The sequence below is a fragment of the Halichoerus grypus genome, chromosome 14, assembly GCF_964656455.1.
Source record: "Halichoerus grypus chromosome 14, mHalGry1.hap1.1, whole genome shotgun sequence".
Lineage (NCBI taxonomy): Eukaryota > Metazoa > Chordata > Mammalia > Carnivora > Phocidae > Halichoerus > Halichoerus grypus.
Genome location: NC_135725.1, coordinates 58924468 through 58938026, shown reverse-complemented (window position 1 = coordinate 58938026; position 13559 = coordinate 58924468). Strand labels below are relative to the sequence as shown.

General features: G+C 56.5%; 1 protein-coding gene across 2 annotated transcripts in view; it reads left to right on the top strand.

Annotated features, from left to right (window-relative positions):
* TLN1 (talin 1) overlaps positions 1-13559 on the top strand; it is a 31730-nt gene that overhangs the window by 6790 nt on the left and 11381 nt on the right. For both annotated transcript variants that reach the window (XM_036081213.2, XM_078061440.1), the window contains exons 4-33: positions 40-169; positions 275-427; positions 683-825; positions 934-1061; positions 1787-1847; positions 2472-2576; positions 2916-3071; positions 3832-3933; positions 4095-4171; positions 4405-4585; positions 4785-4898; positions 5053-5161; positions 5376-5584; positions 5738-5836; positions 6845-7012; positions 7191-7485; positions 8056-8222; positions 9025-9153; positions 9319-9435; positions 9524-9637; positions 9827-9961; positions 10343-10471; positions 11025-11127; positions 11238-11446; positions 11812-11931; positions 12136-12333; positions 12541-12680; positions 12861-12954; positions 13058-13147; positions 13262-13384. In XM_036081213.2, the coding sequence (XP_035937106.1) occupies positions 40-169; positions 275-427; positions 683-825; positions 934-1061; positions 1787-1847; positions 2472-2576; positions 2916-3071; positions 3832-3933; positions 4095-4171; positions 4405-4585; positions 4785-4898; positions 5053-5161; positions 5376-5584; positions 5738-5836; positions 6845-7012; positions 7191-7485; positions 8056-8222; positions 9025-9153; positions 9319-9435; positions 9524-9637; positions 9827-9961; positions 10343-10471; positions 11025-11127; positions 11238-11446; positions 11812-11931; positions 12136-12333; positions 12541-12680; positions 12861-12954; positions 13058-13147; positions 13262-13384 (4098 nt within the window). The remainder of the gene's footprint in view (positions 1-39; positions 170-274; positions 428-682; positions 826-933; positions 1062-1786; positions 1848-2471; positions 2577-2915; positions 3072-3831; positions 3934-4094; positions 4172-4404; positions 4586-4784; positions 4899-5052; positions 5162-5375; positions 5585-5737; positions 5837-6844; positions 7013-7190; positions 7486-8055; positions 8223-9024; positions 9154-9318; positions 9436-9523; positions 9638-9826; positions 9962-10342; positions 10472-11024; positions 11128-11237; positions 11447-11811; positions 11932-12135; positions 12334-12540; positions 12681-12860; positions 12955-13057; positions 13148-13261; positions 13385-13559) is intronic.

Below are 13559 nucleotides of genomic sequence, written 5' to 3'. Positions count from 1 at the left end.
GCTTCAAGTGGGCCCCTCCTCCTATTCCTGCCCGAACAGGACACCATGGAATACAGGAAGAAACAGAGGCCCCTGAAAATCCGTATGCTCGATGGAACTGTGAAGACTATCATGGTGGATGACTCTAAGACTGTCACCGACATGCTCATGACCATCTGTGCCCGCATTGGTAAGGGGTCTCGGTGGGGCTGAGGGCTGGGGAATGGAGGCTCCAACTCTGCCAGAAAACACGGATGCAGTGCCTGGGATGCTACCACCCCTCCCCCTCCCCCAGGCATCACCAACCATGATGAATATTCACTGGTTCGAGAGCTGATGGAAGAGAAGAAGGAGGAGGTGACAGGGACCTTACGAAAGGACAAGACACTGCTGCGAGATGAAAAGAAGATGGAAAAACTAAAGCAGAAGTTGCACACGGATGATGAGTGTAAGCGGAAATAGAAAAAAAGAGGGCCCTGGAAATGGTCGGGTGGGGGGAGCAGGGGACAGCTCTATATTCATTAGTTATGGAAAATCTGCTTTTGCAAGACACTGTTTTAGATGCAGGATCAGTAATAAAACAAAGTCTTACTCATGGAACTTAGCAGTGAGAGAAGGTAGGAGATGAAGAATAAACAAAAAGCAAAGAGCAGACAAGACAGGCGCCCTAAGGGCTTGGCATTGAGGGGACTCTGTGTCCCAGTGAACTGGCTGGACCATGGCCGCACGCTGAGGGAACAGGGAGTGGAGGAGCACGAGACGCTTCTGCTGCGGAGGAAGTTCTTCTACTCAGACCAGAATGTGGACTCCCGGGACCCCGTACAGCTGAACCTTCTTTATGTGCAGGTGTGGAGAGGATTTGCCCAGGGTAGGGGAGGTGGGGCGAGGGGGCAGAAGCACAGCGAAGGGTATCCCCGCACCCACACACGACGTCCGCCGCCTTGTGTTCTCCAGGCACGAGATGACATCCTCAATGGCTCCCACCCTGTCTCCTTTGACAAGGCCTGTGAGTTCGCTGGCTTCCAGTGCCAGATCCAGTTTGGGCCCCACAATGAGCAGAAGCACAAGGCTGGCTTCCTCGAGTGAGTGACCCACATCCCACACCCTGTCAGGGCCCAGGACTCATTGCCATTGTGACCCCAACAGCCCTGCCCCCCCTCCCAGGCCTTCTCTCTCTGTTCCTCTTCTGATGCACCGGGGTTTGCCCCACACGGGTACCTTTTTTACTGCTGTCAGCTATTTGTCTCCTCACGGGCCCCATGTGGAACATGAATGTAGCCCAGAATCTCTTGCCTCTGCCCCATACCTCTCAAGCAAGCATGTAACCTTTTTGAGATTCTCTGAAGAATTTTACTGCAGTAGCCAGAGGAAAAAAGAACATTTCTCCTCGTGGGGAACATAGACTTAGAAAGCTTCACAAGTTTCATCCACTGATACTCCTCAGAATGTGTAGAGTTCAGCGTGTCTTGCTTAGCTTCCTACATGCATGGTCATCCTTCTACTGAGCTCCTTCTGCTCTTGGTTCCCTGCAGTAGTGCCCTGGACCCTCTTTTCCTCGGGGACTGAGCCTGCAACTCAGGTTCCCTCGGTCCCTTTTTCCCGTAGGGAGAGACACAGGCTGCGCTCCAGAGCTCATGCTAGGTCGTCTCGGTTTCGTGGATAATCCCGACTCTGTTCCCTCGAGCCTTCTTTCTCCCCAAAGATAACACTGTCCTAGACATTTCTTCACACCCCCAGGCCCACAGTCCATGGCCCACATTTCCCTGATGCTGTCCACTACATGCTGACCCTCCCTTTTCTGGTGTAGCCTGAAGGACTTCCTGCCCAAGGAGTATGTGAAGCAGAAGGGAGAGCGTAAGATCTTCCAGGTGAATGGGGGTAGGGGAAAGTGTTGGGGATGCCCCGGGAGCTTTGCTGCTTAATCCTAACTGACTGAATGGACCCCCACCCCTTCCTTGTCTCCTCCCACCCTGCTTCCACCCACCAAGCTGCCCTCCCACCTCTCCTGGGCCAAGAAAGCAGAAGACCTTTCATCTCAGCTCCATCACTGCATTTGCTGTGGAATTCAATATTCTTGTTTTCTTTTCTTTGCCTCTAACGTGGGATGACAGTACCTGCCCTGGGTAGGATTGATAGGAGAATCAAATGAGACAGTATGCCTGAAATTACCCTGAAAAGTATATCTTTGTACAAATGTGTTATCCCCACTTCTTGGATACTCAGCCCAAAAAGTCTTCTGTTTGACCTTCTGCTTATCTGTTTATGTCTCCAGAACATCTGCAAGTTCTTTAACTATATTCCCTGAATTGTTGCTTCTGCGTATCCTTTGTCAGCCCCCAGCCTGTCACCCTCTCGTTTCTCATATCCTGCACCCCCTAACCTTTCCTGTGTCCCCCACAGTACGCTCCCATTGTAGTTAACGTCGCAACTCCTTGTGTGTGACACTATCTTCCTGCATTTTGTAAGCGTTTTTTCCCATTTCCTACTCTAAGGCACACAAGAATTGTGGGCAGATGAGTGAGATCGAGGCCAAGGTGCGCTACGTGAAGCTAGCCCGTTCCCTCAAGACATATGGTGTCTCCTTCTTTCTGGTTAAGGTGGGCTACAGACCCTTCTCATTGCCTTCCTTATTCCCGCTCTTATCCTTTCCCCTCAAAGTCTGGCCCTGCCCTTGTTCACATTTTCCATCATCCCTACAAGTCCCATTCTCTGCCTTGCTCTGACCTTGTGAAAACTTGCCCTGTTGTCAGCCCTCCGCCACGACTTCGCTCCGGACCCTGTGTTTTCCCTCTAGGAGCTTGTTCAGGCTCCATCCAGACACCCAGTTAGGCTCTCCCGTGCTCCTCAGCACCCCCTTGTGGTCGAGATCTGATGTGCTCATTCACGCCTCTGTGTGACCTCTGGCCACAGCACCAATGACAACCTCTGCCTCACAGGAAAAGATGAAAGGAAAGAACAAGCTGGTGCCCAGGCTTCTGGGCATCACTAAGGAGTGTGTCATGCGAGTGGATGAGAAGACCAAAGAGGTGATCCAGGAATGGAGCCTCACCAACATCAAACGCTGGGCTGCCTCTCCCAAGAGCTTCACCCTGGTGAGTCTGGGCACCCAGAGGGGAAGGGGCTTTGGAATTTCCAGGCGGGGGCAGCTGCAGAGGTCTCTCCCCTTCCTTGGGATAGGGCACTGAGTGTGACTCCAGAAAAAGGGAGAACTTTGTAACGATTACAGGACCATGGAGGTCAGAGTAGAGGAGATTTCCTGGAGAGTAAGTGATGCTTAAATGAAACAGTCTTTAAAATCAACAGGACAGAACCGTCACCAGCAAGCTGAGCTCGCAGGAAACTTGGGGAGAGGGAAGAAAAAGGTGATAGAAAGAAAAAAATAAGCCTCCTCTCTTTCAGCAGCAACTATAGAATAGTTCCCCCCCCCCCCCCCCGCTTTATATTTTGGTGTGCTGGATTGGAAACTGATACCACCTTGATGAAGTGCCCCAGTGAGGGGATGAGAACTTCATAAAGGCTATCTTTCCATTTTGGATACTAGTGCTAACCCTCAATTGTGGTCATTTCAGTGATAAATGTTTATGTCCTTCCAACTTTATTGTCATGGGGAGAGAACAGATTTCATGGATGGCATGCATGTGAAACTATGTAGCATAAAGACTGCTTCTCAGAAATAAAGTGTTGCCCTGCAGGGAGGAAAATAAACAGGAAATTGAAGAAGGGCGGGCTTCTCCCTAGAGGGCTGTTGGCAGGGGAAGCGCTCACCAGCTCATCCGTGGGGCTCCCATCCTACCCTTTTCCATCCTGGGTAGATGGCGCCCCTCCCACCAAGCTCCCACCTTGTCACCCTAGGATTTCGGGGACTACCAAGATGGCTACTACTCAGTACAGACTACGGAAGGGGAGCAGATTGCCCAGCTCATCGCCGGCTACATTGATATCATCCTTAAGAAGGTGCCCACCCCAGCCTTCTCCTTATCTAACCCCACCTTCTACCCAAGCCGGTCCTTTCAAAGTGGGGACCCAGGTTCTGGAAAAAGGCTGACTAGGGGAAAGAAGAGGCTGCCGTTTCCTTGCCTCTCTTTTCTTTAATTGTTCCTTTTTCCTTCCTACAGAAAAAAAGCAAGGATCACTTTGGGCTGGAGGGAGACGAGGAGTCTACTATGCTGGAGGACTCAGTGTCCCCCAAAAAGTACGAAGGGAGCTGGGCTGATCCCATCCATCAGGGGCAGGGACGGCAAGGCCTGCCTCCAGTGATTGCTGAGGGGTGGGGAATCCCTAGGACGGTTCTTAAACCAGTCACAGGCTCTCATGAGACCTCACACGCCCCCTAGACCACAGGACCTGCAAAGGCTCTAGAGCTGGGTGGGAAGGGGATGAGACCACAGAGCCCTCTGAGTGCTGCCCAGGGTGTCCCCTGCCTAGGTCGACAGTCCTGCAGCAGCAGTATAACCGGGTGGGCAAAGTGGAGCACGGCTCTGTGGCCCTGCCCGCCATCATGCGCTCCGGAGCCTCTGGGCCTGAGAATTTCCAGGTGGGCAGCATGCCGCCGGCCCAGCAGCAGATTACCAGTGGCCAGATGCACCGAGGACACATGCCCCCTTTGGTAAGAGTGCATCCGCTGCCACCAGGGTACCAGGCCTTTCTCTCCCCCTCCCCCCATCCCCGCCCGTCAGCTGGGCCCAGCCAGGAGCTAGGCAGTCTTTTCCCACGTCCCTGTTTGTATTCCTGTCCCTAGCCTCGAGTTCTCCTTTACCTTCTCTTGCCTCTAAGCATTCCCTGTTTCTCCTCCCCTTGTCTTGTAGACGTCAGCCCAGCAGGCACTCACTGGGACCATTAACTCCAGCATGCAGGCTGTCCAAGCTGCCCAGGCCACTCTGGATGACTTTGACACTTTGCCCCCTCTGGGCCAGGATGCTGTGAGTATGGGAGGGAGGAGAGGCCAGCCGCGCTAAGGCTGGGACTCCCCGGAGGGGTTGGGGTTAACCAAACCAGGCAGATCCTGAGCTTTGCTTCTCTTCTCTCTCTCTCTCTCTCTCTCTCTCTCTCTCTCTCTCTCTCTCTCTCTCGCAGGCCTCTAAGGCCTGGCGTAAAAACAAGATGGATGAATCAAAGCATGAGATCCACTCCCAGGTCGATGCCATCACAGCTGGTACCGCCTCCGTGGTGAACCTGACAGCGGGTAAGCCGGACTCCGAGTTCTCTGTGTGGCGGGGAGGGGAGAAGGAGCGAGCGCGTGGAGCATGAGCGTGGCGGGCTCCGGCTGGGACCGCACCTTGGCTCAGGGAAGAGACTGTGTCAGGACGGGTGTGTGACTGACGCCTCCGTGCACCTCCCCGGCCCGTCGCCTGGCCTGCCCCCCTCTCACCGCGCTCCTCTCCCTCCCCCTCCCCCAGGGGACCCCGCGGAGACGGACTACACAGCGGTGGGCTGTGCGGTCACCACCATCTCCTCCAACCTCACGGAGATGTCCCGCGGCGTGAAGCTGCTCGCTGCCCTGCTGGAGGACGAAGGCGGCAGCGGCCGGCCCCTGCTGCAGGCCGCCAAGGGCCTCGCCGGGGCCGTGTCGGAGCTGCTGCGCAGTGCCCAGCCAGCCAGTGCTGAGGTCGGGGCCCCGGGCTGGCACTAGGGAGGAAGCCCAGAGGAGACGGGGGCGGTCCAGGCTGCGGGGTGGAGGCGTGGGGCCCGTGGGCGTGTAGGACCCAGGGGCGCGTGGGCAGGGACTGGGCAGCTTCTGACCGGTGTCCGCTCTCCACAGCCCCGTCAGAACCTGCTGCAAGCAGCTGGGAACGTGGGCCAGGCCAGTGGGGAGCTGTTGCAGCAAATTGGGGAAAGTGATACTGACCCGCACTTCCAGGTTGGTGACTTACCCAGCCCCTAGAACATAAGCTTCTCGGAGGTGATCTCCGACCCTGAATCTAGCTCCTAATCCTGTTACTACAAATTGACTTCTGAGAGCCAATCTGGACCTCTTGTTTGCAGGGAATGACACTGGGAACCTCCAGTCCTTTTTTTGGGGGATGAGAACTCAGAACCCCTGAGTCAAGACTAAATCTACTAGTTCACCCTTGGCTGACTGTTATTTTGTAGCCGCCTGTCATCTTTTTCTTGTCTTCCCCATATATAGCCCTTGTCCCAACTTAACATCTTGAAGCCCCCTCCATGCCACCCTGAGGACACTGTCCCTCTAGCTGTCCCCTTCCCCACCCCATGCCAGTTTCTTCAGCTGACTTGTCATCCTGGATTTCCCACGCAGATATGTGCACCCAGAGGGGCTGGGGCTCGATCTCCCCCCGATTCCCCCACGGTAACGGCCTCTGGCCTGGGCCTTCCCAGCTTTGTCCTCTCTGAGCCGCATACACTCGCTCTGCACCTCTCCCCCCCCAGCCTCCTGGGGGAGCAGAACATGATGGGAGATGGGTAGGCATGCCACAGGCAGGGCTTGGGAAAATGGGACCAGGGAGGGTTGTACAGGGTCTCGTACTCCAGGGTGACTGCTTCCAACCAAGATTGAGAAGAAATGGAGGAAAGAAGCTGGGGGTGGGAGGGACCCCAAGAGGTATCTCTCTCCATCCCATTGTAACAGCACCGCCCCTCCCTCCCCATCGCCGTCCGAGTGTATCCGCCTCATGCATTTCTCCCTTTGGTGTAGGCTCTTGTTTCTTTCGGTGTAGGTTTGTTCCTCGGTGGGGGATCTGTCCTACTGGGTGCTCGAGGCAGGGGCTTGGGGTAGCTTCTGGTTGCTGCTGCATACGCTGTCCTATGATTGGAGTCAGTGGGAAGAATGAAACAGCTTATGCCTCTGAGAGGGGTCCATGGATTCCAAGCCCGATCTCAGGCCCTGCTGACAGCCCTTTCCTCCCAGGACGTACTAATGCAGCTAGCCAAGGCCGTGGCAAGTGCTGCAGCTGCCTTGGTCCTCAAGGCCAAGAGTGTGGCCCAGCGGACAGAGGACTCGGGCCTTCAGACCCAGGTCATTGCGGCAGCAACACAGTGTGCCTTGTCCACCTCCCAGCTGGTGGCCTGTACCAAGGTGAGCCCCAAAGGCTGCGCTAGCCTGCGCCGAGGGGGATGCCACCGCACACAAGAGCCGTCGTTGCAGCTCTTCGGCTCCTCCTGACCTCTCCCAGCGACTGTCACAAACACCACAGACACCCCACCGCGCGACTCCTTTCCGTGGCCTTCGTCTCTTACTCGCAGTTTGCCTGCAGGTGGTGGCCCCTACGATCAGCTCACCTGTCTGCCAGGAGCAGCTGGTGGAGGCCGGACGCCTGGTGGCCAGAGCCGTGGAGGGCTGTGTGTCCGCCTCCCAGGCAGCCACAGAGGACGGGCAGCTGCTGCGGGGGGTAGGGGCAGCGGCCACGGCCGTCACCCAGGCCCTGAATGAGCTGCTGCAGCACGTGAAGGCCCACGCCACGGGCGCTGGGCCTGCTGGCCGTTATGACCAGGCCACTGACACCATCCTCACCGTCACCGAGAACATCTTCAGTTCCATGGGTGACGCTGGTAAGGACACCACTCCTGGGAAGACGACGAACCCCAGTGAGGCTCCCTGAGCCCAGTGGACATTCAGTCCTTGCAGACCCGCCACCTCCCCCTTAGGACTCAGCATGGTAGGCTAGATGTTCGGTCTCTGAAACCTCTAGTTTCTCGTCTGTAAAGCGGGAATACGATCCCTGTTCTGCCTTCTCTGGTGTGTTTGGAGAATATACAGAAGTGCACGCAAACACAGCTGGAGGTTGGAAGGCGGCGTTATTAAGAGCTAGCCTTCCCCACTCCCCCCTACCCACTCACCCCTAAAAGCCTTCACGAGGAGTATCTTACCTTCTCAAGACGATTTGCTGAAAATACCCATTAGAGACTGTCTTCCTTCCCATGAAAGCCCACCAGGAAATCTCCCTCTGCAAGATCCTAAACTCAAAAAACAATAACTCCAGGGGAATCCCTTCGAGAACCTTTGTGTCTCTTTAACTGTCCTCAAGAGCACTGTCTACCTTGTCTGCACCCTTTTCCCCCACCCCTGCCACCCTCGCAGTATCTCTGGCTTCCTTACCTGATCGTGGCCTGTCCTCTCAGGTGAGATGGTACGACAGGCCCGCATCCTAGCCCAAGCCACCTCTGACCTGGTCAATGCCATCAAGGCTGATGCCGAGGGGGAGAGTGATCTGGAGAATTCTCGCAAGCTATTAAGCGCCGCTAAGATCCTGGCTGATGCCACAGCCAAGATGGTGGAGGCTGCCAAGGTACAAGGCCTTCTGTGCACACTCCCAGACTGAGACCTGAAGGGAAGTAGAAAGGTCCGGAAGGTCACCCTGTCCTGATGGGAGAGACCCAGGAAAAGCAGGAAATACATGAGAACAAATAGAAGCACTCAGGAAGTAAATGCGCCCCAGGCTTCAGGTGGATGGCGGCCCAGGCCTCGAGCCGGTGTGGCCTGCTGGAGTGCTTGCTAACTGACAAGGCAACCGTGCCCCTTTTCCTCCCCCAAGTCCAAGGTCTGCTGTCCTTACTTTCCCCTGCTTTGCTGCCTGCTTCCTGGTCTCTCCTGGGAATGCACAGTCAACAGTGCAGAGAGAGACAAGGCAGGGGGACATAGGGACACAAGGTGCAGAATACTGTCCGGAAGAAGCCAAGAGGCTCTCGTACTCCCTGAGCTCTGGGGCTCCTCAGTTTGCAGGAGTAACTAGGTCCCCGGATGGGGTTTTTGAGATCCCTGCTCTGAACTGTGTCCTCCCTGTCCCAGAGAGCCCTCCTCACGCCTCACTTGCCAGTGGCATTTTGTGGGGAATAGGGAAAGACCGATGGCTCTCCTCCCCCTGAGAGGGAAAGAAGACATAGTTCCACCTAAAGAGGGTCCAAAGGGAATCCAGGGCCCCCCTGCACTTCCCTTGCGCCTGCCCGAGGCAGCTCATCTCAGCTGTGATCACCTTGAGTGCGGGTAGTTAGAAATGACTTGGGAAAATGTTGGAGTCTGGAGGGGCCAGAGTAGAGCTTAGCTGGGGGCCGCAGGGACGCTGAGGACGCGTGTCTCCCCACTTCTCACAGGGAGCCGCCGCCCACCCTGACAGTGAGGAGCAGCAGCAGCGGCTGCGGGAGGCAGCCGAGGGTCTGCGCATGGCGACCAATGCGGCTGCGCAGAACGCCATCAAGAAGAAGCTGGTGCAGCGCCTGGAGGTGAGGCTGGCGAGTGAACCGGGAGCAAGAGTGTGGGCGCTGTGGGAGGAATGATGTGCAGAGAGAGACTCGATCGGCATTTCCTCGTGGCGTAGCACGGCCAGGATGGGCAGGGACTGGGTGGGGGACCGCCTGGGGCTTGTCCTAACCACTCTGTCCTCACAGCACGCAGCCAAACAGGCTGCGGCCTCAGCCACACAGACCATCGCCGCGGCCCAGCACGCAGCCTCCACCCCCAAGGCCTCTGCCGGCCCGCAGCCGCTGCTGGTGCAGAGCTGCAAGGTGAGACTCGGTGGGAGGAGGTGTGGGACGGGGGACACTTTCCCCTGGTCTGTGGCGAGGTGGCTCTCATGACCTTTTCCCCCCACAGGCTGTGGCAGAACAAATTCCACTGCTGGTGCAGGGCGTCCGAGGGAGCCAGGCTCAGCCCGACAGTCCCAGTGCTCAGCTGGCCCTCATTGCCGCAAGCCAGAGCTTCCTGCAGGCAAGGCACCCTCTCCCGCCTCTCAGACAAGACTCTCCCCACCCTGAGTCCCCGAGATCGCCCGCAGTTTAAAGCTCCGCCAACAGCCTCCTTCCCAGACAGAGCCACAGTGCTCACCGTGTCCTAACCGTCATCAGTCCCTGTACACAAGCAGATGGTACATTCATCTGCCCGCCTGTTCCCCAACAGCCAGGTGGGAAGATGGTGGCTGCTGCAAAGGCGTCCGTGCCAACAATTCAGGACCAGGCTTCGGCCATGCAGCTGAGTCAGTGTGCTAAAAACCTTGGTACCGCATTGGCCGAACTTCGTACCGCTGCCCAGAAGGTATGGGAGCTGGCTGGCTTTGGAAAGTGAGGGTAGGAGCGCCTGGATGGCGCAGTCGGTTAAGCATCCGACTCTTGACTTCGGCTCAGGTCATGATCTCAGGCTCATGAGATCGGGCCCCGTGTCAGGCTCCACACTCAGCGCAGAGTCTGCTTAAGTTTCTCTCTCCCTCTCTGCTGTGTGTGCATGCACATGCACACGCTGTCTTTCTCTCTCAAATAAATAAATATTTTTAAAAAAAAGGAAAGGAAGAAAATGAGGGTGGAGTTCTGGGATGATGGGGACTCTGCAAAATAACCTAAAACAGGGGTAATTATATAGCCTGGGGCATCAGTGGGAAACAGCAGTACCTCCGGTACCCAAGCCCCCTTATCACTGTAGGCTCAGGAAGCGTGTGGGCCTTTGGAGATGGATTCTGCACTGAGCGTGGTACAGAATCTAGAGAGAGACCTGCAGGAAGTGAAGGCAGCAGCTCGAGATGGCAAGCTTAAACCCTTACCTGGGGAGACCGTAAGTATCCTGAAGACCTCATTCTTGGGCACCTGGGTGGCTCAGTCGGTTAAGCATCTGCCTTCGGCTCAGGTCACGATCCTGGGGTCCTGGGATGGAGCCCCACATCGGGCTCCTTGCTCAGCGGGAAGCTGCTTCTCCCTCTGCCTGCCGCTCCCCCTGCGTGTGCTCTCTCGCTCTCTCTTTGTCAAATAAGTAAATAAAATCTTACGTAAAAACAAAACTCGGATGCCTGCGTGGCTTAGTCGGTTAAATATCTGCCTTCGGCTCAGGTCATGACCCCAGAGTCCTAGATCGAGTCCTGCATAGGGCTCCCTGCTCAGCGGGGAGCCTGCTTCTCCCTCTGCCTGCCGCTCCCCCTGCTCTCTCTCTAAATAAATAAAATCTTAAAAAAAAAAAAAAAAACTCATTCTTAAACCCTGAGGTTTTCTTTCCCACCTGCACTCCAGAGCTGCCCAAAACCTTCATTTAAACTGCCAGCTGATCCCAACTCGCTTCTCAAGTTCCCATTTTCCGGTTCTTTCTGCCCCTGAGTCTCCCACTTCATCCCTAGATGGAGAAATGTGCCCAGGACCTGGGTAACAGCACCAAAGCAGTGAGCTCCGCCATTGCCCAGCTGCTGGGGGAGGTTGCCCAGGGCAATGAGAATTACGCAGGTATGTGGAGGGGCTGGGGAAAAGGAGCTGAAGGAGGGATGGAGCTGACAGAGGACGCCACAGGGATCGGGGCCGGGCAGTAAAGGCGCCTTTTCCCTTCATCTCCCCAGGGATCGCAGCTCGGGATGTGGCAGGTGGGCTGCGGTCACTGGCCCAGGCCGCTCGGGGTGTAGCTGCCCTGACGTCAGATCCTGCAGTGCAGGCCATTGTGCTTGACACAGCCAGCGACGTTCTGGACAAAGCCAGCAGCCTCATCGAGGAAGCAAAAAAGGCAGCTGGCCATCCAGGGGACCCTGAGAGCCAGCAGCGGCTTGCCCAGGTCAGGTTTGGGGAAGAGGCCACTTCCCCCTACGGCCCAACCTGCCTGGAGCAAAATCCATCCACACTGATAGGCACCTTCCCAGGTCTGCTCTTGACAGCTCCTGTCTGGATTGCACCCTTTCTCTCAGTCTTGGTAGGAGGGTCTCAGTTAGCCTGAGGCAGGGGCCTAGCTGAACACCAGGTTCGAGACCGTTTGATCATTATCACTTGATACCCTAACTTCAGCCCCTTCAGCTACACACCCCCTTTCCTCTTCACTTTCGGAGGCAGTAGATCGGTTATTTCCCATGTCCCCATGAGTGGAGGAGGGGCTCTCCCAAACTGTTTCCATTTTGGCAACGCCTGTCTCCTTTTCCACCTCAGGTGGCTAAAGCAGTGACCCAGGCCCTGAACCGCTGTGTCAGCTGCCTGCCTGGCCAGCGAGATGTGGACAATGCCCTGCGAGCAGTGGGAGACGCCAGCAAGCGACTCCTGAGTGACTCGGTAGGAAGACCAGGGGAGGCACGTAGGAGCTGAAGAACTCCAAGCTTCTCCTTCCACCTCTGGACCTCTCCTTGACCTTGACTTCCCAGATTTACCCCCTTTCATTACTCCCAGGCTCTGTGCCCACCTCCCAGCGCTCCTTGACCAAACTCTCCCTCGCATCGCTCCCCATGCTCGCTTCTGACTTTCTCTCTGACCCTGCAGCTTCCCCCCAGCACCGGGACATTTCAAGAAGCTCAGAGCCGGTTGAATGAGGCCGCTGCTGGGCTGAATCAGGCAGCCACAGAACTGGTGCAGGCTTCTCGGGGAACCCCCCAGGACCTGGCTCGAGCCTCAGGTCGATTTGGACAGGACTTCAGCACCTTCCTGGAAGCTGGTGTGGAGATGGCAGGACAGGCCCCGGTATGAAAAGGCACAGGGTCCGGCTCAGGGGTTAGGCGAGAGGTACCCGTGTGACCGCTCAGTCCTGACCTTGCCTGCCTCCCTCCCTTCCTCCCTCCCCCTCCCCAGTCTCTAGTAACATTTGAGTGTCTGGGACGGAAGAGCCCTTTTAGAGACAGATAAGAAAGGACTGACTGGACAATGTGTTGACCTTTTCACCTTCAACAGAGCCAGGAGGACCGGGCCCAGGTCGTGTCCAACTTGAAGGGCATCTCTATGTCTTCAAGCAAACTCCTTCTGGCTGCCAAGGCCCTGTCCACAGACCCTGCTGCCCCCAACCTCAAGAGTCAGCTGGCTGCAGCTGCCCGGTATGTAGGAGCTGGGAAGCCCAGCCCGGCAGTGTTGAAGAGACTGGGGAGGGGACATTTCATGAGAAGTCCCCGCTTAGGAGTGGTTACACACGAAAGAGAAACAGACACTTCCCGTGTATGGAGGACCCAAGAATGATGGCCTGTGCGTGCACCCACTCAACTTTCTCTTCCTCCCAGGGCGGTGACTGACAGCATCAACCAGCTCATCACCATGTGTACCCAGCAGGCGCCAGGCCAGAAAGAGTGTGACAATGCCCTGCGGGAACTGGAGGTGGGCGCTTGGCAGGCTGCGTGGTGTGGAGGCTGAGGACGGTGTTCTGGGTCTGGGGGTGAAGGAGGTGTCTTGAGTCCTACTTTGTCCTCCCCCTGTCCAGACTGTCCGGGAACTCCTAGAGAACCCGGTCCAGCCCATCAATGACATGTCCTACTTCGGCTGCCTAGACAGTGTGATGGAGAACTCAAAGGTAAGTGCGGCAAGGGGCCCAGGAGGGCTGGTGGCAGGAAGATGGGACAAACCAGGGGCTCCTCCGCCCCTCTCAGGACAGGGACGGACTCTCCCGATACCCTCTCTTTCTCAGGTACTGGGTGAGGCCATGACTGGCATCTCCCAAAACGCCAAGAACGGGAACCTGCCTGAGTTCGGGGAGGCCATCGCCACAGCCTCCAAGGCCCTCTGTGGCTTCACCGAGGCAGCCGCACAGGTTATTCCCCTGCGACGGTCCCCACACGCTCCCCTGCTTTCCCTCCCCCGCCTCCTCAACAGCCTGACGCTCCTGTAGGTAACCAAGAAGTGATGTTTGCAAAACCAACTCTATGGAAGCTGGGTTTCTTTCCCCTCGGTGGAGATGTTTGTCAGCAACCATAGAATACCAACAG